Source organism: Stomoxys calcitrans, chromosome 4 (genome assembly GCF_963082655.1).
Source record: "Stomoxys calcitrans chromosome 4, idStoCalc2.1, whole genome shotgun sequence".
Taxonomy (NCBI): domain Eukaryota; kingdom Metazoa; phylum Arthropoda; class Insecta; order Diptera; family Muscidae; genus Stomoxys; species Stomoxys calcitrans.
The window spans coordinates 87,113,112-87,140,014 of record NC_081555.1 but is presented as its reverse complement, the minus strand read 5'-3'; the positions used below and the strand labels follow the sequence as shown (position 1 = coordinate 87,140,014).

The 26,903-nt window shown below is 38.4% G+C and overlaps 1 protein-coding gene across 13 annotated transcripts in view; it reads left to right on the top strand.

The window, feature by feature from the left end:
* Positions 1-26,903, top strand: part of LOC106090068 (MAP kinase-activating death domain protein) — a 211,703-nt gene that overhangs the window by 139,250 nt on the left and 45,550 nt on the right. For 9 of the 13 annotated variants that reach the window (XM_059366530.1, XM_013256136.2, XM_059366532.1 and 6 more), the window contains 8 exons: positions 6,091-6,457; positions 6,513-6,898; positions 6,965-7,447; positions 12,089-12,205; positions 12,383-12,640; positions 17,316-17,555; positions 17,648-17,920; positions 17,988-18,155. In XM_059366530.1, coding sequence (XP_059222513.1) covers positions 6,091-6,457; positions 6,513-6,898; positions 6,965-7,447; positions 12,089-12,205; positions 12,383-12,640; positions 17,316-17,555; positions 17,648-17,920; positions 17,988-18,155 — 2,292 coding nt within the window. The remainder of the gene's footprint in view (positions 1-6,090; positions 6,458-6,512; positions 6,899-6,964; positions 7,448-12,088; positions 12,206-12,382; positions 12,641-17,315; positions 17,556-17,647; positions 17,921-17,987; positions 18,156-26,903) is intronic. The other 4 variants (XM_059366537.1, XM_059366536.1, XM_059366535.1 and 1 more) reach the window with 1 other exon arrangement.

Sequence of the window (26,903 nt, the reverse complement as noted above, 5' to 3'; positions counted from 1 at the left end):
AGGGTTTTAAAAGTAGATTTATTGTCTGAATATGTTACTTGTATATAAGTTCTCAGGACCTGAATAAAATATGATAGAGCCCAGCCACTATTAAGATTTAACTACGGATATAGCAGTGGAGTTTAATTTGGTCAAGATCGATCCAGATTTGGTTATAGGTGCCATGTAGAACAATCTCTCGATTTGAAGTCTTGGCCCTATAAAAGACCCATCTATTATCCGATTTCAATGTAATTTGACGCAGTGACTTATGTTAGGCTTTTCGACATCCGGGAGCGTACCGAGAGGGCTCATGTTGGGCATTATGTAAAGGGGCCGAAGGCTCGAAATGGGGCTTGAATCTTAGGATAGTGCACTGGCTCTACAGGAGCGTGATTCGACCAATACTTACATACGCCTCAGTAGTTTGGAGAACCACGATGGAGAAAAAGTGCAACGTAGACGATTCTAGATATGCGACCCATTGACATACAAATTGAGTGTGGCTATGAGACTTGAGGTGATGGGAGAATGGATGGAGTATAGGAGGAGGAGATACCATTGCGGTATAATCGAGGCAACGATAGGAAACCAATTAGGAATGGAAGAGAATTCCCATCGGACTGCTGCCAGCGGAACAGTCTTGGATTGACGGAACTCTTGTAGTGCCATCTGGAAGATAATGCTACACAATTGCATCAACGCTAGAGAACAGAGTGCGCCTGGGGATCTACATTGCGAACCCAGGGACTGAGATCTGTTTTCGACTGTCGTACCATAATACGATCTTGCAGGCAGAGATCCGGGCGATTACGGAACACGTGAGATGGTGTTGTGCTTACGCGAGGACGTCGAGTGTGAACATTTTTATGGACAGTAAAATGGCTATTGGAGGCCACCGTAGCGCAGAGGTTAGCATTTGCCTGGGTTTGAATCCTGGCGAGACCATCAGAGAAATCTTCAACGGTGGTTTTCCCCTCCTAATGCTGGCAACATTTGTGAGGTACTTTGCCATGTGATACTTCTCTTCAAAGAGGTGTCGCACTGTGGCACGCCGTTCGGACTCGGCTGTAAAAAGAAGGCCCCTTATCGTTGAGCTTAAAACTTGAATCGGACTGCACTCATTGATATGTGAGAAGTTTGCCCCTGTTCCTTAGTGGAATGTTCATGGGCAAAATTTGTAATTTGCAAAATGCGATCGCGAACAGTATTACTGTGTAAGGAGATTAACGCCTTTTCTGAGGATGGCACAATTCGCATTGTTTGAGTACCGGGCCATAGCAGAGTAACAGGGAATGAAAAAGGTCATACCACTGCGGTGTAATCGAGACCATATCACTGCTGTATAATCGATGCAACGATAGAAGACCTAGAAGCAATGGAAGAGGTTTCCGATCGGAAGCCTGATACAACGCTTGGGGTAGATTGCGAGGAACTTCTGCCAGCGGTACAGTCTTGGATTGACGGAACTCTGGTATTGCCATTTGGAAGATCATGCTACACAGATGGATTAAAGCTAGAGATCGGAGTCTACATCGGAGGGGTCTACATTGAGAACCCAGCGACTGAGATCTGTTTTAGACTGCCTGAACATAATATTGTCTGAGATGGTCTGAGGTGGTGTGGTGTTAAATAGAGTACGTCGAGTGTGAACATTTTTACAGGCAGTAAGCTGGCCATCATCATTCTGTGGCGATGGCACGATTCGTATCGTTTGGGTGGCGGGCCATAGCGTAGAAAGGGAAAATGAACGACAGACGTTTTGGCAGAAAAAGTTAAAGGGGAGGTCAGTATAGCTTTCGGTATCATAACGGTACACATACGACTACAAGCTCACTATTCAAAATCGGTGCGACAAGTGATAGTATGTGTATGTGCCTATGTCATTGCCCGGCTTTCACGGCTATAAGACACTGGCACTTAGGTGAGGACACAATACCAGACATGATGCAACTTACGGCCTTGGTATGGAAAAATTATCGATTTTGTAAGTAGCACAGAATTTCTGATATAGATGTCATTTTTCGAGGCTATTTTTTTGTGTTTAGAGCGCACAACAAGCCGATTACTGATTTAGGTATGTGTACAACCTAATCTAACCTTACCCAAGCAATATTGTGTAGTTATTTTTCGATATGAATTCGGAATGACGATATTTGGTGTTTAGTCCAAATGGATTTTTTAGGTACTTTTATGGTGAGTATATATTTGTTAAATATAAAAAACCTATTACGGGCTTTGACATATTGGCGGTACGAGTACTTTAAAATATAATTACATCATCAGGGAAAGCCAAGGCTTTCTCATACTATGTGTCCAGAAATGCGGGATAACTATGTTTGTTATGTATGTTTACTTTCCATAATTATTTCTCATACGCCACCTTGGTCATCAATGCTGGGTATCAAAATATTTAGCAAAAATCACTTGCACATAAAAACGACAGAACATGACATTCTAACTGTTAATTTGCAGCTGCTTCACGTTATTGCCAAAAGTTGTATATTTCTGAAAGGTAAGAAATGGGTCTTTCTTACAAGTGGTCGTTTGTTAAGGTATGGTTGGTGGTTCTCATATAAAATGGTTACAAAATTGGACTTAAAAAAAGCATTCAAAAATTGACAAATTGGTGTATATCGGTAGCTTTTCATAGTTCTTTGATTTGGAAAACAAGTTATGTAAAATTTATGTTAGATTAGATTGAAAGGCAATTAATCTTTATGGGGCCTTCGCGTTTCTGATTCTCAAGATTGTACTGAGCAAAAAACTCCACTATGCCATACGTCTACGGTGAAAATCGAGCTTCCAAATTTTGACTGTTTTTTTTCAGACTTTTTTTTCACTTTTTTATACCCACCACCGAAGAATGGGGGTATATTCATTTCTACAGTCATTAAAAATAGAGATATTGAGCTGAAACTTTGCAAAGGTACTTTTTTTCTCTATACGCAGGTTATTTTTGAAGATGGTCTATATCGGACTATATCTTGATAAATCCCCCATATAGACAGATCTGCCCATTTAAGGTCTTATCCCCATTAAAGCTGCATTTATTATCCGATTTTTCTGAAATTTGAGACAGTTAGTTGTGTTAGATCACTCGACATCCTTCTTCACCGATCTGCAGATCGGTCCCGATTTGGATATAGCTGCCATATAGACCGATCTCTCGATTTAAGGTCTTGTGCCTATTAAAGGCTCATTTATTGTCCGATTCCGATGAAATTTGGGACAGTGAGTTGTGTTAGGCCTTTCGACTCCTTTTTATATCCACCACCATAGGATAGGGGGTATATTCATTTAGTAATTCCGTTTGCTACACATCGAAATATCAATTTCTGACCCTAAAAAGTATATAGATTTCGGATTGTCGTATAATTCTAAGACGATTTAACGATTTCCGTGTGTCCGTCTGTTGTAATCACTCTACAGCATTTAAAAATTGAGATATTGAGCTGAAATTTGGCACAGATACCAATTTTTCCTGCACGAAGGTTAAGTTCTTGAAAGCACCAAATCGGACCATATTTAGATATAGCTGCTATATAGACTGATCTGCCGATAAGGGGGTCTTAAGTCCATAAAGGCTTTATCTACTATCCGATTTCGCTGAAATTTGATATAGTGAGTTTTTATAAGCCTCCCAATATACGACCTAAATATGGTTCAGATCGGATTCGATTTTAATATAGCTGCCATATAGACCGATATGCCGATTAAGGGTCTAAGGCCCATAAAAGCTACATTTATTACCCGATTTCACTGAAATGTAACACAGTGAGTTATTTTAGGCCTCCCGACATCTGACCCAAATATGGTTCAGATCGGACTATATTATAGATATATCTCTCATATAGACCGATCTGCCAATTAAGGGTCTGAATCCCACAAAAAGCGGATTTATTGCCTGATTTCTCTGAAACTATCACTCGTATATGAGTTCTGGGGCCTGAATAAAATATGATCGAAACCGCCCTTTATGATCGAAACAGCCACTATGGACATACACCTAAGCTTGTTGTGCTAGAAACTATAAAGTAACCTCTAAAAAAAAAATTTAAGTTAGGAATTCCGTGCTACTTACAAAATCCTTAATTGATTACAATGCCACTCCCCTAAGTTGGTTCATGTCTGTTATTGTGTCTCCACCTAAGTACCGGTATCTGTTGAACGCGAAAGCCAGGCAATGGCAAAGGAAATGCTCCAACTTCCCCGCATGCCCTACACATGCTATCACTTGTTGCACCGATTTTACATAAGTGAGCTCGTAGTCCTATGTGTCCCGTTATCATACCAATAGCTATTCTGGCCTCCTTTTTGCTTCCTTTCAGTAATAACCTCGTATTCTCACGATCTGGATCCTCCCCATGGGATTTTCGCCGTCCTACCGACCGTTTCGCTGTTCCATAATGTTGCAGGAGTTATAATAAAATAGGATAATTATTATGTCCTTTGTGGTGGTTATCCAAAGTTCGGAACGGCCGGACTTAACATGTTGTTTCTTGTTTCAAATCGGCCCAGATCAGTCCAGATTTTGATATGGCTGCCATTTAGTCCGATCTTTAAGGTCTTGGGCCCCTAAAAGATGCATTTTTTGTCCGATTTCGCTGAAATTTAGGAGAGTGAGTTGTGTTAGATCACTCGATATGCTTCTTGAAGATAGCTCAGATCGGTCCAGATTTGGATGTATCTGCCATATATGCCTGAAACAGCGTTACAATGCTTTTGCGATGTACTAGGAAGTTCCTAACTATTTTCTTGACTTCAATTAATAATACTACAATGGATAATACTACTAATGGATCGAAAATCTCTATGGATTGGCTGTTATAGGCCAAGATATCCAAAAAAAAAACTGATAAAAGTCTGAAAAAAACTGTCAAAACAAAGTCAAGTTCTGGAGGCTTGATTTTTACGGTAGACGTATGGTCTGCTCAGTACAATCCCAAGAATCAGAAATACTAAGGGCCTCTTAAGACGTTCAAATCTCAGAACCCTAATGCGTATACCATTTGAGTAATTTTATAACCCGATCTGGGATCCCGACTTCTTGAGCTTCTAGAGGGTGCAATTATTACCCGTTTTGACCGAAAATTTGCACGTATGGTAGAAATAGGTTTATAACCTGATATAGCTCTCATTTAAACCGATTTCCCTATTATACTTCTTAAGCCTTTAGTGGGCGCAATTCTAATCCGATTTGGCTGAAATTTTGTGCTACGGCTTCTGCTATGACCTTAAACATACGTGTCAAATTTGGTCTGAATCGTTCTATAGCCTCATAAAGTTCCCATATAAATCGATTTCCCGATTATAATTCTTACCCGATTTGACTGAAATTTTGTATACCGGCTTCTCCCATGACCCTCAACATAGGTGTCAAACTTGGTCTGAATCGATGTATAGCCTTTTATGGCACCAATGTGAACCGATCTGCCTCTTCTTATCCAAATTGGTTGACATTTTACACAACAACTTCTACTATAGTCTCCAACATTTAATTCAACCATGGTTTTAATCGGACCAAATGTCTCATACGCATCACTCAACAGGTAAAACTTTCAAGGTTGCTATAGTTGGAAATACATACGATTATACATAATATCTAATACCACCTTTAGAATGTCATGGTGATCAATAATGTATAAACTTAATGTAGAATATTTGCCAATATGCGAGTGTTAATATTTTCTTCATCCCACAATGTGAGACCAAGATCAGATTTCCCTCGAAGAATTTCTAATAAATAGCCTAGGAACCTCCATATCCATCACTGAAAATTTGCTAAAATTGATTTGCCTATCCTAATTTCTTTCATATGCTTTTTATAATCATGCTGCTTAAACACTGTAATGTCATATTTAAATGTCACAAAACACAAATTGAAAGAAATAACAAAAAAAAGTCATCTGCATTCACAAAAATACTACCTCACTTTACATCACATATCCTAATTTTTTTTTATTTCGATTATATACACAGGATGTTAAGACAAATCACTTTGTAGACGGTAGAATAGCATCAATGTAACCAAAAAATACGATTATACAAAGAATGTTGGTAGCCATTTGAGAAATAATTAACTAACATGACTATACATTACTTCTTTAGCTAACTTTACATGCCAAAAAGGCGGCCGGTGAGGCCTCTAAGCAGGCCTTGGAGGTGTCCAAGCAGGCGGCAGGGGTAAGCAAAAATACTTTTGAGGACTTGAGCTATGTTGGCAAATCAACTTTGGGAGATCTTACCAAAACTGCTAAAGAGGCGGCCAGCAAGAAGGGCCTCATAAAGATCGACGAAAAGACAGGAATGGCAGTGGCTGGACCCGCTGGCAATCAGGTGGCAACACCAAGACAAATGAATAATCCCCCTAATGCCCCAGGCGGGGGTAGTAATTTCTTTTCGAATATAGGCACCGATTTTAATGGATTGGCTTCATCAACATCGACCATGTTTTCGGGAATGTTTGGTGGTAAAAGTAAGTCAAACTTGTGTTTATTTAAGAAGAGTTTATTTTTAAAGCTTCATTGTAGAAAATCAACAAAAAACACCTCAACCTCAACAACATCAAGGCCAAACAATGGGTCCCAAGTCGAAGAGTGGCCTTGGCTTTGATCCCTTCCCTGGTCGTAAGGGCTTGGTGGAGCGTACCCCTTTAATAAAACATTCCGGTCCTCACAAAACCCAAGAAGATATAACTCGGCAACAGAATCAAGAACGCTCACATAGTAATGCGGAAAATCAAGCATTCCTTAAGGATATGACCAGTCAGGTTTTGGCTGGTGAGGGCATAGGCTGGCTCAAGATGAATCGTTTTAGAAAACTAATGGAGGATGAATCGTATCGAACATTGGTTCTAAGCAAACTCAATAAGACATTGGATAAGAAGATTGCTCCCGATGATCATATAGATGATATGGTGGGTTCTTTTTGTTTTCATCATATACAATTAGTTTTATCATTAAATATATGACATTTCTTTCAGTGTGTTTCAAAACCTGTTTGGAAGGGCATGCTGAAGTGTCTGCAGGCGGTTACCTCTGGCCTGGAGGTCACATTTTCCAACTTTGGCTTAGGTGGTATGGCTTCCGTTTTTCAAATGATGGAAATTGCCCACACACATTACTGGACTAAGGAACTCAATGATGCCAGCGATATGTCCTCTAGTCTCCTATCTAGTCACGCCGCCAGTCCCATGGGCAGTCGAGAAAATTTGCGATCACCTTCAAGTCCAAATGGTTCACATTCTGGTTTGGGCAGCGAATGGGCTTCACCTCAAGAATCTCGCAAAAGCTCTACGCATACCGATCGTTCGGGGCCCATACACATGAGCGGAAATGTGGGTCATTCAAGAAGATTATCTACAGCTGACAGTCAAGATGGTCAATCAACTACAGAAATGTTTAAGGATATGCTGGCCCAAAAACGATCGGCTTTACTAAGCAAATTGACCTCTTTTGATTCAGATGTAAGTACAAGAAGTGAATGCTTGTGATATCGAGATCATGAAAATTAAATGCGTGCCAACGATTGAAAAAAGATGAATGTTACGAAGTAGATTGGACATTTTTAAGATTAAGAAAATTTATTATTTTGATAATGATTAATCAATTAATTTGATTGATTAATATTTTTTTTAATTTTTAATGTATCGACGATGGGTTGTTTAAAGTCAAAAAGTCCCTTTCTTATAAAAAAAAACAAAAAAAAAAATAAATAAAAACAAGTAAAAACCTGTCGGGCCGAATCTTATATACCCTCCACCATGAACCGCATTTGTCATGTTCTTTGCCTGATATTTCTTTATAGGAAAGCAAAGGGTTATGAATAAGAATTGTTATTGGAGCTGTACCAAGTTATGGTCCGATTCGGACCATTATTGAATTAGATGTCGGAGACCATAGTAGAAGTCATTGTGAAACAGTTCAGCCAATTTGGATAAGAATTGCGCCCTATAGGGGCTAAAGAAGTAACATCGGGAGATCGGTTTATAGGGGAGTTATATCAGCTTATAAACCAATTCAGACCATAGTTGGCAAGAATGTTGAAGGTCATTTTCACACTAGATCCACGATTTCATACTAGATTAACTAGAGCAAGCTTGCACTGGCCCAAAGGATCGATCGACGTGGGAACAGGTTGGCCATTGGTTTTTTAAAAGCGCCATTAACTCGCCTTACTCACCCTACCGCCCCACCTCTCACTGAGACTCTCCGCTCAAAACGGTTGATTGTCCTCAACTCTTTGTTGTAGCTACTCCGTATGGAGCATTCCTCTATCTGCGGATGCGCCCGGTAGCTCGCAGCTAAGCTTCTCATGACTGCAATGAACACCACACAGATCGGACCTCAATGTTCCGGCCTGTATGGTTCTCACAGATATCCCGTGCCGGGTGTTGGTATTGTAGCAGTATGTTGTGTTCTATCTTTCGTCTGCTTGGTTCTGTTGAATACCCTGATCCAGGAGGTCTGCGAATAAGGTGACGTGCGTCCAGAGGGATCGGGGTCTTAGTCGAATGGGTCAGGTGACATGAGTCGTATGGTCCCAGCTCAAAACCAGGACTCACATCCTACACGTCGCCATCAATCATTGCTCTGTAGGAGTTGAGACGGTTGCATGTGGCTGTCGTTCCCAAAGGACGGCAGTCACCCGGTAGCAATTCACAGCAACTGGTACCGTGTCTGCATTAATGTTGTCCAGTCCCTTTTGATATGCCGCTTGACCAGAGGTTCACTCTTGTAGCGCTGAACTGTAGATCATATAGATCTCCATTAACGCATCGGGGCACTGGATACATATAAACAATATGATGACTTGGATAGTCCCTGGGATAACAGCCCATAAGGTTTTGCTTGAACAGCATGTAGGATCTTTGTCTCCTGATGGAGGTGGTCCACGCGAGAACTGAGAAAATAGCCCGACACTGTTCGAAGAGCGGTATTTTGCCAGATCTGAGTATCATTCCTCTTCGAGCCACTTCGCTGACGAGACTACACTAGTGCTGCATGACTTGAGAACCTTCTTTCTACTTCTGACCTTATCGCAAATTGCAGTGTCATGTGAGGAGAATGTGTAAGAGCTGTCAAATTTGACATTAAGTATTTTGGGACACTTGATAGTCGGAATCGTTACTCCATTGACTATTTGTGTATTTGTAGTGAACAATGTGGCAGATACCTTCAAATCTCTTGCAGCGAAATAAGCCGCAAGTTCTTTGGGGTAGACGCAAGTGTTAGCAATGAGTAGGGGCTGATACCATGATCGTACAATCGTATGTGTATGATACGATCTCAATGACGAATGTCGAATGCTTTCGATAGGTCCAGTGCTACGAGAACCGTCCTACCATATGGCCTGGGCTGATTCAAGCCACAGCAAATGATTGCGGTGATGGCATGCTAAGCAGCTGTTGTGGTAAACAGTCTTCGAAATCCATGCTGATGCTCGGCGAATGAAAATTCTAGAACGAGGCTCGGGAGGAGTAGTCTCTCAAGCGCCTTGGCTAATGGTGAGAGTTGGGAGATCGGTCTGTACGACTCCTATCTCCTAGACATTGGGTACTATAAGAGTATTTAATGACATGTCGAGAGCAGTTCAGAATCTCTACCATCAGTGTAGATTCCGTCGGAGCCCAACGCCTTGGGTGACTTGGCGCCGCGGATGTCATTCGTAACTTTGTCAACGGTAAATTTGATGGCTATCCATGGGCTCAGAGATCATGGATACGACGAATGGCTCTCGTCCTAGCCCCGTCACACTCGGGATACTTTATAAATTGACGGTTGAACAACCTGGCGAATATATTTGCGTCAGTCAAAGTTACATTGCCAAAAGTGACTGAGGTCTTGTCATCACTTCTTCCAGGGTTCGAAAATGACTTAACAGTAGACCACAGCTATCTTAAGCCGATACTTAAGTTACATTGCTTCAAGTGTTCCAGTCACGTATTCCGCTTATGTTCGTTGACTAAATTCAGCTCGCTGATTCTGGGGCTAGTGGGGTCGGTGCAAGGAATCCCATCACGCTTGTCTACGAGTAACACAGCATGCGCCGGGAAATTGGGTCGCACTTGGGGTATTCAACCAGCTGGTATAAAGCTAGAGGCTGTTGCGTTAATGATGTCTCGAAATATCCTGTCAGCAATTAAGGAATTTGAAGGGGAATTCAGCTCACTGGAGCGGAGATTGGTGTTCTCTCTGAAACCGACCCAATCGGCCTTCTTATGATGGATAAACGTCTGGGTTTCGGTTGATGGTGAGTATTATGGGGAGGTGGCGAGCTGCTGCACCCTCTCGTGCAGATCGTGATGCCTTCAATATGTTCTGTCAAAGCTGTGCCCCGCTGGTCGTTACATAGGGAATAATGTTATGAGCATTAAAGTCTCCTAGAACCAGGCGATTATGATCAGACAGTAGGCCACTTATGTCGGGCCTGTAAGCTTGGCCATTAACTGGAACACAACTATCAAGCGGCGGTTTGTACTCGTTGTATAAAGCTAACTCGGCAATAATGGACCTGACTGTTACTCCATGTATAGGTCACTAGTTTCAGATGCAGTCGAGATTGATTTATCTAATTGCACCCTGTAAAAGGCGGGATACTTTAGTTTAACAACCACTCAGAGTTATATTATCCTCCAAGCGGTTGGAGGTCTTACATACACAGACCAGTTACGTCATATATCTAAAGCACGAGAATAGGTTGAAAATAGACTGGACATCCAACATAGTGAATCAGACATTGACATTTTGTTTTTTTTTTTGAAACCTCGACTGGTGAAGCTTCTGCGCTTGACCACATTAGCCCACATTCGACTAATTTTTTAAAGGTTTCTAAAGAATACAACTGGTTCGGATCTTGAAGATAAAATAGATCACTCATTATTTATCCATATCTGCCATTTGCCTGAGATATTCCCCTAAAATGGGTACTCTGGATTAGTTCCAAAACTTCTTTGCTGGAAGCGTTTGCATAACCTGTCCTAACTTCTGAATGTAAGGTATAGTGGTGGGTGTGAAGGCTAGAATTTTCTGCAGACTTAAGGCTTCAGTAGACAAACCTGCATTTATTGTGAGCCTTTTTCACCCTTGTAGTTTTTTTAACGCAGCCTAATAAAATATGAAGAATTTCACGACTTAATTATGGAACTTGCTTAACAATGAAAATGGATTTGAACGGTATCAAAACAATTGATTTCCTTGTAAAATGAAAATTGTTTTGTGGATTAGCTTCTCCTTAAATTTAGCATTATGAACTATGCTTACAGTTGTAAAGAAGTGTTTACTAAACAATTGCGGTTATATTTAAAAATCGTCCTCATGATATACAGGACATCCTAAATGACTGGAATCCACAGAGGACTAGAATCCATAGAGAATTAGAATGCATGGAATATTTCTTTAGGATAACAGTTGACTTATTCGTGTGGTGGGCTGTTTTTCATCCAACTTCTTCAATTAGATCTAAAAGTCTTGTATAACCTTTTCGTCCTATGCGTTGGTACAATGAAATTGTTATGTAGTTAAACTTCGAAAATTATTCCAATTTTTACTAAGATGTTATCTGTATTATTAAGAATCCTCGTAACTTCATCTTTCCACAAAATCGTTGGTACGCCTTATTGATGTTAATGCAGTTGCCTCTTCATTAAGATGCTAGATTTGTATCATTGACAATTATATTATGGAAAACGACATCAGTCATTTACAATTGAGTATCGTAGCTTAAAAGTAGACATTCGGTTTGAGTCAATTCATTTGTATATCTTCCATTATAACACCAAGATCATTTTTTTAATTTTGTTTTTGTCTAAAGCAAATGTTAATGTGAAGAGCTTTCTTTTGGTTTTGTTGTTCGTATATGTCTCATATAACATAGCATTGTAAAAAAATTCAGCAACAGTATCTCAGAATGCCTTGAGTCCGATTAACGCTTCTCAATCAAAGTTGATTAACTAACGTGTTAAACGTTAATATTTAGCCAAAAAAGAAATACCAAAATCAAAAACATAATCCCCACCATAAACATAATATACTCGTAGAACATAATTTAGATATTGTGAGCTCTTTATGAAATATTATGCGACTACAACCTTCCTCAAAATTCATAGGCGGCTGGATCTACGGGTGCCCTTTCAGTTGTCAGTGACCTATTGCCCGTGGGTAGTTTGAATGTACGTATGCCATCCAGTTGTCGGTCGACTGTTTCAGATACTGAATATGAAAATGTAAGTAGTAAACTACGAAAACATACATCCTAGCAAACGGTCCAAATGTCCTTGTAGCGCCATTAAAGCGCCTTTTGAGAACGCTTTTGTAATACTATTAGGATTGGTGTAGTTATTGGAACTCCATATACGTATGATATGATGAATGTTTTGCTTGTATTTGCAACATTTTTCTAGACAACCACTTCGAAGGATTCGAAACGTAGTTCAGGCAATATTTGGACTGGTAAATCCACTCTCAGCGCTGGTTTTCGCTATACGGGTGGCCATTTGATAAATACCTCGTCGTCGCCTTCTCCCGACAGTCCAAGAGTGTATCTGTTTGAGGGGCTTTTGGGTAAGGATCGCTCAAATCTCTGGAATCAAATGCAATTTTGGGAAGATGCATTCCTTGATGCGGTCAGTCAGGAAAGGGATATGATTGGCATGGATCAGGTAAGTAATTGGATTCATTAACTGTTGAGTATACTAAAAACAAACGGAAAAAAGTGATCGTTGTTGTCGATATTGTGCATATCCCAGACCAAAACCACAAATATTCATATTGGATACCCACCATCTCGAATATATATATTAACCACATTTTGTCATAGTACAGTGAAAAATTCATCATTGGTGAACCTATAGCAAAAAATTGCAAATGTTGCCCATGAACAGGGAGAAGATTTTACATGGCATTGTACCTCATAAATGTTGCCAGCATTAGGAGGGGAAAACCACCGCTGAAAATTTGAAATAGCGAAATCGAGTAATAAACGAACTTTTATAGAACCAAGAACTTAAATTGGGAGATGAGTATATATGACAGCTATATCTAAAAATTGCCCTATTTTGACCATACTTGGTACGATTGTCGAGGGTCCACAACACAACTCATTGTGCGAAATTTCCGAGAAATTGGTTAAACAATTCACCGTTATATTTATAATACAGCTACATCCAAATCTAGTCCGATCTTAGTCATATTAAAGTGGAATATGAAGGGAGCTGACACAACTTAACGTTGCAAATTTCATCTAAATCGGAAAATAAATGCTTCTTTTGATGCCTAAAACTTTAAATTGAGAGATAGGCCTATATGGCAATTACGAGGGTTGCTTTTTATATTTCGAGATTAGAGAACAAAAACAAATATTAATCATCGAAAATGTTTTCATTGTTTTTCAAAATAAGGTTTTGAATCAATTGTCGAAGCACTTTACCACTCTGATTGAGGTATCTCCAAAAAACATGCATTCTGAACGCATCATCCGCTTCTTCATGTGTCGAAAAAGGTGGACCTCTCATTTTATTTTTTACGTACGGTAATAAAAAGAACTCATTCGGTGCCAAGTCAGGATTATACGGCGGATGACTCATCAATTCGAAGTTTTGAGTGCACAAAAATGCAGTTGTTTGAGCCGATGTGTGAGAGCTCGCATTTTCGTGGTGAAGAGTAATCCGTCTTCGACGGTTGGTTTTCCTGATTTCCTGGAAGACAACGGGCAAACAATTAGTGGTGTACCACCGTTCTGCGTTGTTCTAGTGGAACGATTGCTATATGTCCAGATTTTCCGAAAAAAGGCAATCATTTGGTTGGAAGTGTTGCGAGAGCGAGCAACTTTTGTTGGATTTGGCTCATCTTGAAACACCCATACAGTCGATTTTTGTTTACTTTCGGGCTCATACGCGTAAATCCACTATACATTACCTGTCACGATGTCATAATCGTGTTTCGAAGCACCGCTATTGTTTTTTTGGAGCATTTCTTTCGACACGTGCCTATTTTGAGCGATTGACAAATTGTGTGGGATCCAATGCGATTAATGTCTCAATCTCGCGATAGGTCACATGACGATCTTGCAATATCAGTTGGCGCACAGCATTAATGGTTTTTGGAACAACAACTGATTTTGCACGACCTTCACGAAATTCGTCTTGGAGTGAACTACGACCCCGATTGAATTTACCATACCATTGATAAACACTGGTCCTTGGTGGAGCTTCATCACCAAAAATTCAATTAAGTTCATCGATGCACTGTTGTTCAGTTAAACCACATCGGAATATTTTAAGTTACAGTAAACAACACAATTGGCGACCGTATGTCAAAACGTTCTGAGTACGTATAACCTCAAAAATGTCAAGCTTTACAATAGAGCTGTCAGTTGGCAGATTACAACACAAGGGTTTTCCAATCCCGAAATATAAAAGGCAACCCTCGTATATCCAAATAAAGATCGATATTGACCACACTCGGTACGAATGTCAAAGGGCCTAACATAACTCATTGTGCTTAAAACTCGGTTAATAAATTCACCTTGGTTGGGCCACCTTAAATCGGGAGATTTGTCTATATGACAGCTATATGCAAATCTGAACCGATCTGGGCCGTATTAAACAGGAATGTTGAAGGGCCCAACACAACTTGCTATCCCAAATTTCAGCGAAATCAGACCATAAATGCGCCTTTGATGGGCTAAAGACCTAAAATCGAGTCATCTAAGCCAAATTGAACAAGTACATCAAAAATCCTAAAGAACCCTCTGTCCTAAATTTCAGCGAAATCGAACAAGAAATCGCGAGAACGGTCTATATGGCAGCCTAAATGGCAACCTAAATTCAGGACGTATTGAACAAGAATGTTGAGAGTCCAACACAACTCACTGTCCCAAATTTCAGCGGAATCGGGCAATAAATGCTCTTTTAAAGGGCGAAAGACCTTAAATTACGAGATCGGTCTATATGGGGGCTTTTCCAAGATATAGTTTGATAAAGCCCATATTCGAACTTAACCTGCCAATGGACAAAAAAATTAGCTGTGCAAAGTTGCAGCTCAATATCTGAATTTTTAAAGACTGTAACATGATTTCAAAAGACAGACGGACAAACAGGCGGACATGTGCCTTTGCAAAGTTTCAGCTCAATATCTTTTTTTTAAAGACTGTAGCGTGATTTCAAAAGAGAGACGGGCGGATATGGCTGAATCGTTTGGAATTTTTACGACGATCAAGAATATATATGCTTTATAGGGTCGGAAATGGTTATTTTGATGTGTTGCAAACGGAATGACAAAATTAATATCCCCTTATCCTTAGGTGGTGGGTATAAAAACTTATAAACGAATCGTTCAAAACTGTCTCCAGGCGGCCACATTATGTCAACGCGTAGTGTACAGTTTTTGTTGTTTGATTTGTTTGTCCTGCTGAAACCAATATAGGGTTTGGTTTTGTTTCTATTAAAATAGAAGCAAAAAAACCTTTTTTAAAAAGTTGTACCTTTTTCAAAAAGTCTACCATTGCACAGCTCACTTTTAAGTGAGTGGTGGAAGTATGTAATATTTTTGAGGCAAAGCAGACTGATGATGGAGCTTGGTTGGCTTTGAAATCGCGATCTCTGTAGCCTATGTAGATTAGAACCTCACATGCTATAAAGGAGAACATTTTGAATGGATTTTGATAAAATTTAACAAAGACTTTTAGATGAGTAATAAAACATTCCGTCCGAAATTTAGAGCAAATCGGCTGAAGATTGTAGTAAGTACGCCGTTATAAGTGCAAATCGGGCGATCTTTATACGTGGGAGCTCTTTCTAAATCTGAACCGATTCTTACCAAAATTCATAAATTTCCTATAAAAATTTCATTTAGGAACGGATATACTTCTCTCATATCAATGAGCGCAGTGCGATTAAAGTTTAAGCTCAATGATGCGTTTGTATATTTTAGTGATGAACTCATCAAAATATCCATTTCTGACCCTACAAAGTATATATATTTCGGATTGTCGTGAAATTTTAAGACGATTTAATGATGTCCGTGTCTCTGTCCATTCCTGTATCCGTCTGTTGTAATCACGCTACAGCCTTTAAAATTTAAATCTTGCACAGACTCGAATTTATTTTATGCGCAGGTTAAGTTCTTGAATGGGCCACATCGCACTATATTTAGATATAGATGCCATATAGACCGATCTGGCGATTTCGGGTCTAAAGCCTATAACAGACACATTTACTACCCCATTTCGCCGAAATTTGCCGTAGTGAGATTTATTATGCCCGCCGATATCTGAACTTAGCATGGTCCAGATCGGAACATATCTGGATATAGCTGCCATACAAACCGATCTACCGATTTTGGGTCTTAGGCCTATAACAATTTGAGATAAACTTTTTTGGGGACCTTACCACACACTAAATTCCCTAAATAGGACATTAGGTCGATCGGGACAATAAGGGATTTAAAATAAGGTCCATGGCAGTAGAATCTGATATTAATATAAGGATCCAAGTATGTGAGTCATGTCCAATCCTTCAATAGGACATGTGTAGGCCCCTTATCATTGAGCTTAAACTTGAATCGGACTGCACTCATTGATATGTGAGAAGTTTGCTTCCTCATTTACATGGTTTTGGTAAAAAAAAGATAATGGATTGGTCTTTATTGAAAAAACTTGCTTCAATACCCTAATTTTTTCGCTTTTGTTGATGAAGAGAACATATTGATGATGCGTTTTAAGAGAAAATTGAACAAGACATGTCAACTTATATGGGTGCTACATGTACTTCAAAATAGCCAATATTTTATTATAAAATTGGAAAAACCCCTCGAGTTCAAAATTTCCACAGCTCAGATCCCCCGATTGGGCATATGTTGTTTTTACTTCATATGCCCCCTAAACCTATGCAACAAAATTTTTGCACCGCACGATATTTGTAGCCTCCACAGCAAACTTACTAAAAAAATGCCGATTTTAGATCCATCTTTGCTTGAAAGGGGTACTTTGGAGATTTCTGTAAAAAAAAATCGGACAGAGTGGTTGTAAGAGTCATTTGAACATAAGTTCTGTAAACATACACATTTTGTAGGGATAATGGGCATAACGATCGGGGCATGAAATTGACTACGCACATTCGTATGATTTAATGCGCATTTTGTCAATATTTTCAACAACACCTGTTTATGAAATTGACAACATTTGAGTATTTCATTTTTCTACTATTGTAGGTTGTGCACAATATTGAAAACTGTTGTCACTTTCTTCAAAACTTACGTGAACAGCATTTGTTATATTTTCTAGAAATCACGAAAATCATAATGTAGTTTAATTAAATCAAAAACAAATCTCTTTAGGGTCCCATTGAAATGATGGAACGCTACAAAGCACTCAGCGATTCGGAACGCAAACGCTTGGAGCATGACGAAGATCGTCTATTGTCAACAATGCTGTATAATTTAACAGCCATATTGGTGATGTTGAATGTGAACAAGGAGGAAATACGCAGAAAGATACGAAGACTTTTGGGCAAGTCTCACATTGGATTGGTCTATGCTCAGGAAGTTCACAATGTTGTAGATCAGATAAATAATTTGGTAAGTTATAGAGAATCATTTTATAGTTAATGATAGTTTATGTTGCCTTTATGTTTCAATAATTTTCAATTTTCATAAATAATTTTTTCTAGAATGGCAATGACATTGATCTGAAACCCTTGGGTTCTAGACTTTTGCATAGGCAAAGTTTTACCGTCCATCAGGGTGTGGATGCCTCGGGTCCTTTGCGTTTCATGGAGGTACGTGATGATGGCCTGGTATTGCGTTCTGTTGATGGCACCATAGTAGAACGATGGTGGTATGAACGTCTAGTTAATATGACCTATTCGCCAAAGACTAAACTTCTATGTCTATGGAGACGTAATGGTGGTCAAACTCAATTGCACAAATACTATACAAGAAAGGTAAGTGTTTATATAACTGACAACAATGCTGTTAGCTTAATTTTAATATTTAATTGTGAAATTTTAGTGCAAGGAACTTTACAATTGCATTAAAGAAGCAATGGAACGTGGTGGCACTCCCACCAATGTCCCCGAATTGGGCGGTGAATTCCCCGTCCAGGATATGAACACAGGCGAGGGTGGCCTGTTACAAGTGTGCCTTGAAGGTGTTGGTTTGTTATTTGCCAACAGCAAGGTAAGTGTGTTCCACTGCTATGCCTTTGTCTACTTTTTCTTCGAAATTCTTTGATATTTGCTTTACATTGTATTAAGGAATTTATTATTGTTTTTTTTTTTTTACTTATAAAAATAAATTCAAAATTTATAAGTTTCTTTTAAACCCATTGAACATTCAATGAATGTTCTCGTCCTAAATCATTGGGAAGGTGAAGTTTTAGTTCCCGGGTTTTATGAGTTTATAATTTAATTACTTCTACTTCTTCTAACCTTGTACAAATGAGAAAATTACATGATAAATTGTGTTTTTCAGTTTCCAATTTCGTGTTTTATGATTTTCTGTTTAATTTTTTATTGAATTATTGTTATGTGTTTTTGATTTGTTTTTTTTTTTTTTTTTTTCTTTCAACTAAAGTAATAAATATTTCGTTCCATAAATAAATTATCACATTTCCACCGTTGGAAAATGTGTTTCAATTGTTAATGACAAAGCAAGGACCTTCTCAACTTTTTTCCTTCAACTTCTTACAGTATTTTCAGTTTTGTAAATCACTTTCATTGTTTCCATTTTCATTCATTCGCATCATAGCAAAATCATTTTATTTCGACTACTTATGAGGCTGAATGTCTATTGAGTATCGCTGTCTATGAAGTTTTTCCGATTGCTTACTCTAGTCGAAGCTATTATCGTCTACATCGGATCATACATCTCATCTGACCTCGTCCAAACTGAATGTGGTTTGCCTTGAATGGGGTTCAATACAGCACGTCCATGAAATATTGAGTCTGCACAATGAAACTGTATCACTGTACTTGGTGACGATATCGCCACCGATTGAAGGGAACAGAGAGCAATAGAATTACCAGCCGAATGGCAAATAGATCTCGATTTAAAGGAAGAATAAGATTCGGTCCTAAAGCTCATACGAGACACGGAAACTGTGTACGGGCGGGATTTTAAACTTTGACAAGAGCGGGATGAGGCTTTTTGCATGCAACCAGTATCCTTTTGATCACTCTGCAATGGTGTTGATCACCTTCACATTAATGGCAGACCTTGCCACCATGGTAATCTTTGAGGTGTTACCATTTGCTTAAGCAACGCCCGCAGTTCCGATGTTTTGCGATGGGCTCAACACGACGATTTAATGAGATCGTTAAAAATGGAAAAATGCCATTTGAGAACGAGTACAGATAACTGAGCATGGTTAATTTTGCGGTGTGTACTGGACCATGTGCAAAATTTTAAGGCCCTAGGTGGTCCAGTCGCCCCTCTAAAGGCCCCAGAATTTGACCACCTCGGCAATTTCGAAAATGTCTTCGGGCTGTCAAATATACATTAGTGATCCGAATTCTAAAATTTTAATTTTCTGAAAACGAAAATTCAAATTGAACAATTTGTGAGAAAAAAAAACGAATAGAGATATTTTAATATATTTTTATACCCACCACCATAGAATGGGGTTATACGAATCTAGTCACTCAGTTTGCAACTCCCGAAATATTGATCAGCGACCCCATTGCAATTTTGCTCATGAACATTCCACAAAGGAACAGTGGCAAACATCTCACATATCGATGAGTGCAGTCGGATTCAAATTCATGCTCAATGATAAGGGGCTTCTTTTTTTATAGCCGTGTCCGAACGGCATGTCGCAGTGCGACACCTATTTGGAGATAAGTTTTAACATGGCACAGTATCTCATAAATGTTGCCAGTATTAGGAGGGGAAACCACCACCGACATTTTTTTCTGATAATCTCTATAGGATTCGTACCCACGCGTTCAGCATCATAAGCGGACATGCTAACCCCTTAAATAAAGGGTGATTGTTTAGCCACTATCTTATTGGCAACAATCCCTTAAACGGCTTACTCACGTTTTGTGTCACTGTCAAACAGCTTCAGTTTGGTCTATAGTTTAACCATGAATCGTCTTACAAACGAACAACGCTTGCAAATTATTTAATTTTATTATCAAAATGCGTGCTCTTTTAAGAAAGTTCATCGCGCTCTTCTTCAATTTTACGACGAAGATAATTTTTGGCTCAATGTGTACGTGAATAAACAGATTTGTCGATTTTGGAGTGAAGATCAGCTAAAAGCATTGCAGGAGAAAAAGTCACAGTTTGGTGCGGTTTATGGGCTGGTGGCATCATTCGACCGTACGACTGAAATAAAGATTTCATGCACTTTTTGAATTTTATGTGGTTTTCTTTTTGGAAAAACTTTTCTTTTCTTTTTGGAAAAACTTTTCTATAGCTCTTAAAAAATCACCCCTTATATATATATACATTCTTGATCGTCTTGACATACTAAGTTGATTTAGCCATGTCCGTCCGTCGAAATCACGATAGCGATCAATCGCGTAGAGCTAGCTACACGAAATTTTACACGGATTCTTTTTATTGATGTAGATCGTTGGAGATTCAGATTTAAATATAGCTCCCATATAAAGTGGTTCTCGACTTGAATTCTTGAACTCCTAGAAGCTGCAATTATAAACCGATTCGCCGGGAATTTTGCACATAGTGTTCCGTTTCGACTTCCAACGATCGTGCCAATTATGATCTGAATCGGTCAATAACCTGATATAGCTCTCATATAAACCCATCTCCCCATTTGCAATCATGAGTCCCTGAAAATCGCAGTTGTTATCCGATTGAGTTGGCTTTTTGCTCGTACGATTCTGTTATGACTTCCCACAATCGTGACATGTATGGTTTAAATCGATGTGCAGCCTAATATAGTTCCTATATAAACCGATCCCCTGATTCGACATCTCAAGCCCCTGGAAGCCTCAATTTTCATCCGATGGGGCTGAAATTTTGTACGAATGCAATAAACAAAGTCTCATTCAATCTCACGAGAAGCTCTACAAAATTTGTGGCGGGAAAAACCACAAAGGGCAATAAAACCATGAAATACTGGCGCCAAATGAATAACAGTAGTCGAAAAATAAGTAAAAATGTGCTAAGTTCGGCCGGTCCGAATTGGGTACCCGCCACCATGGATACTGCTAAAAAGATACCCTTGTTAACTCAATTTGTATATGCATTATTTTGCATCAATCAGGGGTAACACCTTTTAAATGGCTTTGGAGATTTGGTGTGAGTATTGAAAGGCATAAGTGTAGTTCACGTAACAATTTTCAGCTAAATCGGATGAAAATTTTGGCTTCTAGGGGCTCAAGGAATCAAATACGGGGATAGATTAATATGGGAACCCCATCAGCTTATACCACGATTTAAATAATACTTAGCACGGATGACGGAGGGCGGAACAGAGATAAATGTGTCAAATTTATATGGGGGCTATATAAGCTTAAAGACCGATTCAGATCATACACAACACGGATGTTGGAAGTCATAAAAGAATTGTTTGTGTTAAATTTCACCCAAGTCGGATGAAATGGAGGCTTCTAGGGTTGAGCCCCTAGTCAAATCGGGGGATTGGTTTGTATGGAGGCTATTTTAGTGCTGGCAAAATATCGATGGCACTATTGATACCATCAATATTTTATACTTTGTTTGAATATCGATTGATATTTTTCCTATAGACACTACCAGCAAAGTTGAATTTTTTGCAAAGTTGAACAAAAATAAGCGATCCGACACTGAATGTACCTTAAAAGATACATTGCACCCATAGAGGCCGCAATTATCATTCGATTGGGGAAACATTTTTTGCAATGATTTCTCTCAAGTCTTCCCGATTTCTTGATTTTTACTTCTCATTTTCGTTTCAAATATAGGTGATGGGATTTTAACGATAATATTGATACTATCGATTTTTGTTATTAGAAATATCGAAAATATCGAATATTGTGATTATCGATAGCTTGCCAACTCTACTCTATAAATGTTTATATTTATATCATACTTGGCGTGGATGTTGGAAGTCCTTTTGCATAATTTCAGCCAAATCGGATGAAAATATATGCCTATAGGGCGTGGATGTTGGAAGTCCTTTTGCATAATTTCAGCCAAACCGGATGAAAATATAGGCCTATAGGGCTCAAGAGGTCACAATCGGGGATCGGTTTTTATGGTGGCTTTATCGAAATCCAAACCGATATGACCCATTTGCTATCCACAACGACCTACATCCATAAGAAGTCCCTGTGCAAAGTTTCAGGCGGATAACTTTATATTTTCGACCGCTATCTTAATTTCCACAGATGGACTGACAGACGAACGGGCGAACATTGCTAGATCGACATGTCCAGAATGTCAAGATGATCAAGAATATATATATACTTTACAGGGTATCAGACGAAGGCTTTGAGGTGTGACTTTCGGAATGGCTAGACCCGTATACCCACCATCCTAAGGTGGTGGATATAGCAAAACAACACACAAATGTATCTAGCAAACGATTTCACCTGAAAAGGACCATCAAACTCTGTACTCCTAGTACTTTTACTTTAATTTAATTGGCTATGACAGAACATTTGTCCCACTAGCCGAACGTAGACTAGTGTTCCAAGCGACTTGATCTTCTGCGCTCCTTTTATAAACCCTGACACCAAGTTTCGAGGTGTCTCTCGCGCCACTTGATCTTTCCATCGGGCTCTTGGTCATACCGCTTGCGTGTACCACCGTGATCGCCTTCAAAAAACTTCTTCGCTAGAGCTTCTTCATTCATTCTGACAACGTGACATAGCCAATGCAGCCGTTGTATTTTTATACGTCTAACTATGCTAACGTCTTCATAAACTTCAAACAGTTCTTGGTTCATATGACGTCGATACTTTCCATGATTTTAGAATCGAAAGCAAAATAAAACTCTTTTGAAAAAGTTAAGGCATATTTGGTGTGTTGTAATGTATTGGGCAGGTTACGGAGATTGCGGTTTCAATGCTGGCCAAGGTATCTCATCAGTTCAATCAGCCCCAAAAATTACATGCTTCCAACTACTCACTAATTAGTGACCTGTGCAATATTAGAAGCCTGCCTTTTTGAGATGAACATTGGATTCTATAAGGGCACCATTCTTTGAGCGCAGTAAAAAAGGTAAACCCCAACCGCCAATATCTTTAACTCAAAAAGAACATTCAACATCTGCAACACACACAACACCCAAAACCTGTTACTTGGTAATCATCGTTTGCCAAAGAGTAACATTTCAATGTGTGTATATACACATATTTTTCGACGTGCTCCCCGTTCATTTATCTTCTTTTTTTGCGCATTTTTGTTGGATTTGTTTTTCTGGCTGAAACCAATAGGGTTTGATTTAGCTTCTTTTTAGAATAGAAAGCAAAATAAAAACCTTTTAAAAAAACGTTAAGGCATATCTTTCTCTCAAACACTCCAAGCATTAGAAGTACCCATGCCTCGGAACTATATAAAAACACGGGTAGCATCAGTGTCTTGTATAATGCAATCTTCGTCTGTCGAGAGATGGCCTTTATTCTAAGCTACTTACTCAATCCAAAGTAGCACCTGTTTGCCAGTACTATTCTACGCTTTATTTTAAAACCGTTGTCATTCGTTTCGGTTACGGCGGTGCCGAGGTAGATAAAGTTGCAGTCTTGTTCACTTCTGACTTTCATATTATATTCTCCAGCAGGATATTAAAGAAATCACCTTGTTTGAAACCTCGTTTGGTGTTGAATAGTTCGGAAGGATTATTTCCTATTCTTATCGAGAAGCGTGTATCAGCAAGTGTCATCCTGCAGAGTCTTAATAATTTTGCAGGGATACAAAACTCATACATAGCATGAAATACCTTTGAACGTATAAGTACGTAGCATCAATTGACTCCCGCCGTGAACATATGAAACGTGGACATGTCCAAATAAAAGTCTTACGAACCAACTTTTATGAGTCAGAATAATCAAATAAATTCATTAGAATTTTCGACTTACGTTAACGTTTAAATGATCGAATACGAAAGAGTGAGTGACGGCACCAAACGACCATGACCTCATGATCGACGAGAATTAACGAAACCAACGAACTTTTTTTTAGGTAGTGAAATTTTTTTGTGTTGTTCAACCATAGTTTGTTAACCTTGTTAAATTCTGACACATATGACACATTCTCCTTTGAGGGTAATGATATTCACAGGAAGAATCAAAACATATATTCGACTGTATGTTCAAAATACATTTATTTTGAACATGAGAGATAACGCATTAGCATTTCATAGCCCACGCGTTGTTATCTTATAGAGTCTGTGTGCGGTTTAGGGTCTATTTGTACGATCGCCTATCTCATAAAACCAATACGCACAGCCGTATAAACCCTGCATGTGTACTTTTAAAAAGGGAATAGATAATGAGTTTAAGAAATGCATGTGTGTGTTTACTTAGGATCGTAAAATATCAGATAAGGAGAAACGGAGATATCACTGCGTTGGTATCTCGTTCTAGTTTAGTTTTAAGATTTTCATTTATTGTAGTGATAGGAAATTTGAAAATAAATGGTCAGTATAAATCTAGCATCAGAGAAGTGCGTTTTAGATTCAGCTCAACATTTGAATCCGGCTCGAAGGACCAAATGTTGAGCTGAATCTAAAACGCACTTCTCTGATGCTAGATTTATACTGACCATTTATTTTCAAATTTCCTATCACTACAATAAATGAAAATCTTAAAACTAAACTAGAACGAGATACCAACGCAGTGATATCTCCGTTTCTCCTTATCTGATATATTACGATCCTAAGTAAACACACACATGCATTTCTTAGACTCATTATCTATTCCCTTTTTAAAAGTACACATGCAGGGTTTATACGGCTGTGCGTATTGGTTTTATGAGATAGGCGATCGTACAAATAGACCCTAAACCGCACACAGACTCTATAAGATAACAACGCGTGGGCTATGAAATGCTAATGCGTTATCTCTCATGTTCAAAATAAATGTATTTTGAACAACTGTATGAAGCGAATACCTCTTCATAATATCTGTACACTTCGACAAAGGAATAGTAAATGGCACTACAACCAACGCATTTTAATATATGCAGCAGTCAAGGGAACCCAGATCTCGAATAGACTAAATTGATTTTCCTTGACTGAACAGCCTGGTTAAGCCTAAAAATGTGCTAGCAGCTAACCCAACTGGCAATACACCTCGTTTCCGAGATTGTCCGGATTTTCTACAGGCTGTGTGAGGTTTCTTACATTTTCCTGAGTTCTACAAATACAAACAATAGTTGAAATCGTCCAAGAAAATATCTGATGAAATTTAAAATCAATCTCCTTAACGATAACTTCCAAAAGTTTCAATGCCAAAACCGCTTCATATATAGTCGAAACCGGATAATTGAAACGCTTACAATACATCGATTTGGTTTCACTTATCCGTAAATTTCACTGTAGCGTTGTTTGCATCTCCTCGTCATTGAGCTCGTCTCGAAAGAGAAACAAACAAAAATTGTAAAATTAAATGATTTTGCCCTAACACGCAAAAAACTGGAGAGATGAAAAAAAAAAATCGGCAGAGTCTGGCCAGAATTCGAACCTGGGTACATGGAGCAACAGCGAGAGCCATTGCCGTTGTCTTAGCATTAGAAGCTATCAATAAACTTCCAACAGATGCACAAAATCATGTGTAGTACGGAAGAAGTGTAATTTGTCACAGAAAGAATGTCTGTCATTACACAAAAATACATGCATTGGGGAAAGTATAGCTAATAGACAGGATTGTCGAGTGTGGAAAGTAGTTCGGATAAGTGTAATTAGTTTTCAGTTAAATGCAAGCGAATTTTCACTTCAAAGTACTAATTATGTTAAAAGTAACTTGAGTTGAAAAAGAGCAATGCTCATTAAAAATCCTTAAAAAGGCAATCATAACCACTATATCAAAATAGGTTTTTCGCAAGATTTTTGAGGTTGCGAATTTTTTAAAATTCCAGATATTGAGATGTAAACTTTTTTTAGTTTGGCGGTATTTTCAGTGAAGAACACCAAAAAGCAATGGTTCTTTCCATCAAGTTTCACTTGAGCGGTATTTTTCACTAAAGCGTATTATAGTTATACGGTTTCGACTGTAGTTCTAAACGAGGTGGAGTGGATTTCTACGGACACGTCTTCGTTGTACTAATGCAAGCACACACAATTTCATCTGGGCACTAAATTATAATACACATATACTAAATATCACTCAAGAATAAAATTTCCAAAAAATTTAACTACGGGCTAAAGATCTTAAATCAGCAGAACGGACATACATACCCGCCATCTTTTTGAAAACTCAATAGGCGGAAAAATCCCATAAACGTAGTCATGCATTTTTGTAACCATTTTGTTAAATAGTTTTTACTTTGTTTTTATTATTATTTCTATATCATATTTATACTTTTAAATTAATTCACTTAAAAGAAAAATCATTCCCCCTTATTATCACATAAATCACGCATTTAACCATAAACTACATACATATCGTTAAAACATTTATACATTTAGAAAACATACACTTATTAATCATTACATGCCATAGAAGAATTTTATTTAATTAAGCTAAAAATATCACCACCGAAAGATAAATCACACAAAATATATGACAAAGTAAAAAAAAAAAATAACCAAAAAAAACAACAATATGCTGCTAGTGAATGTACTGAATGCTAAAATGCATTTTTTTCTTCCTATGATTATTTAATTTTTTTCAAACATTATTTTCAATTTCAACTAATTGTAATTAACAAAAAAAAGCAATGAAGAAAAAAATAAATGAGATTTACGTATATAAGAAATAAAAGTCGAATATATCAAAAAAAAAAAATATTTTTATCTTCTCACCGCAATAAGTA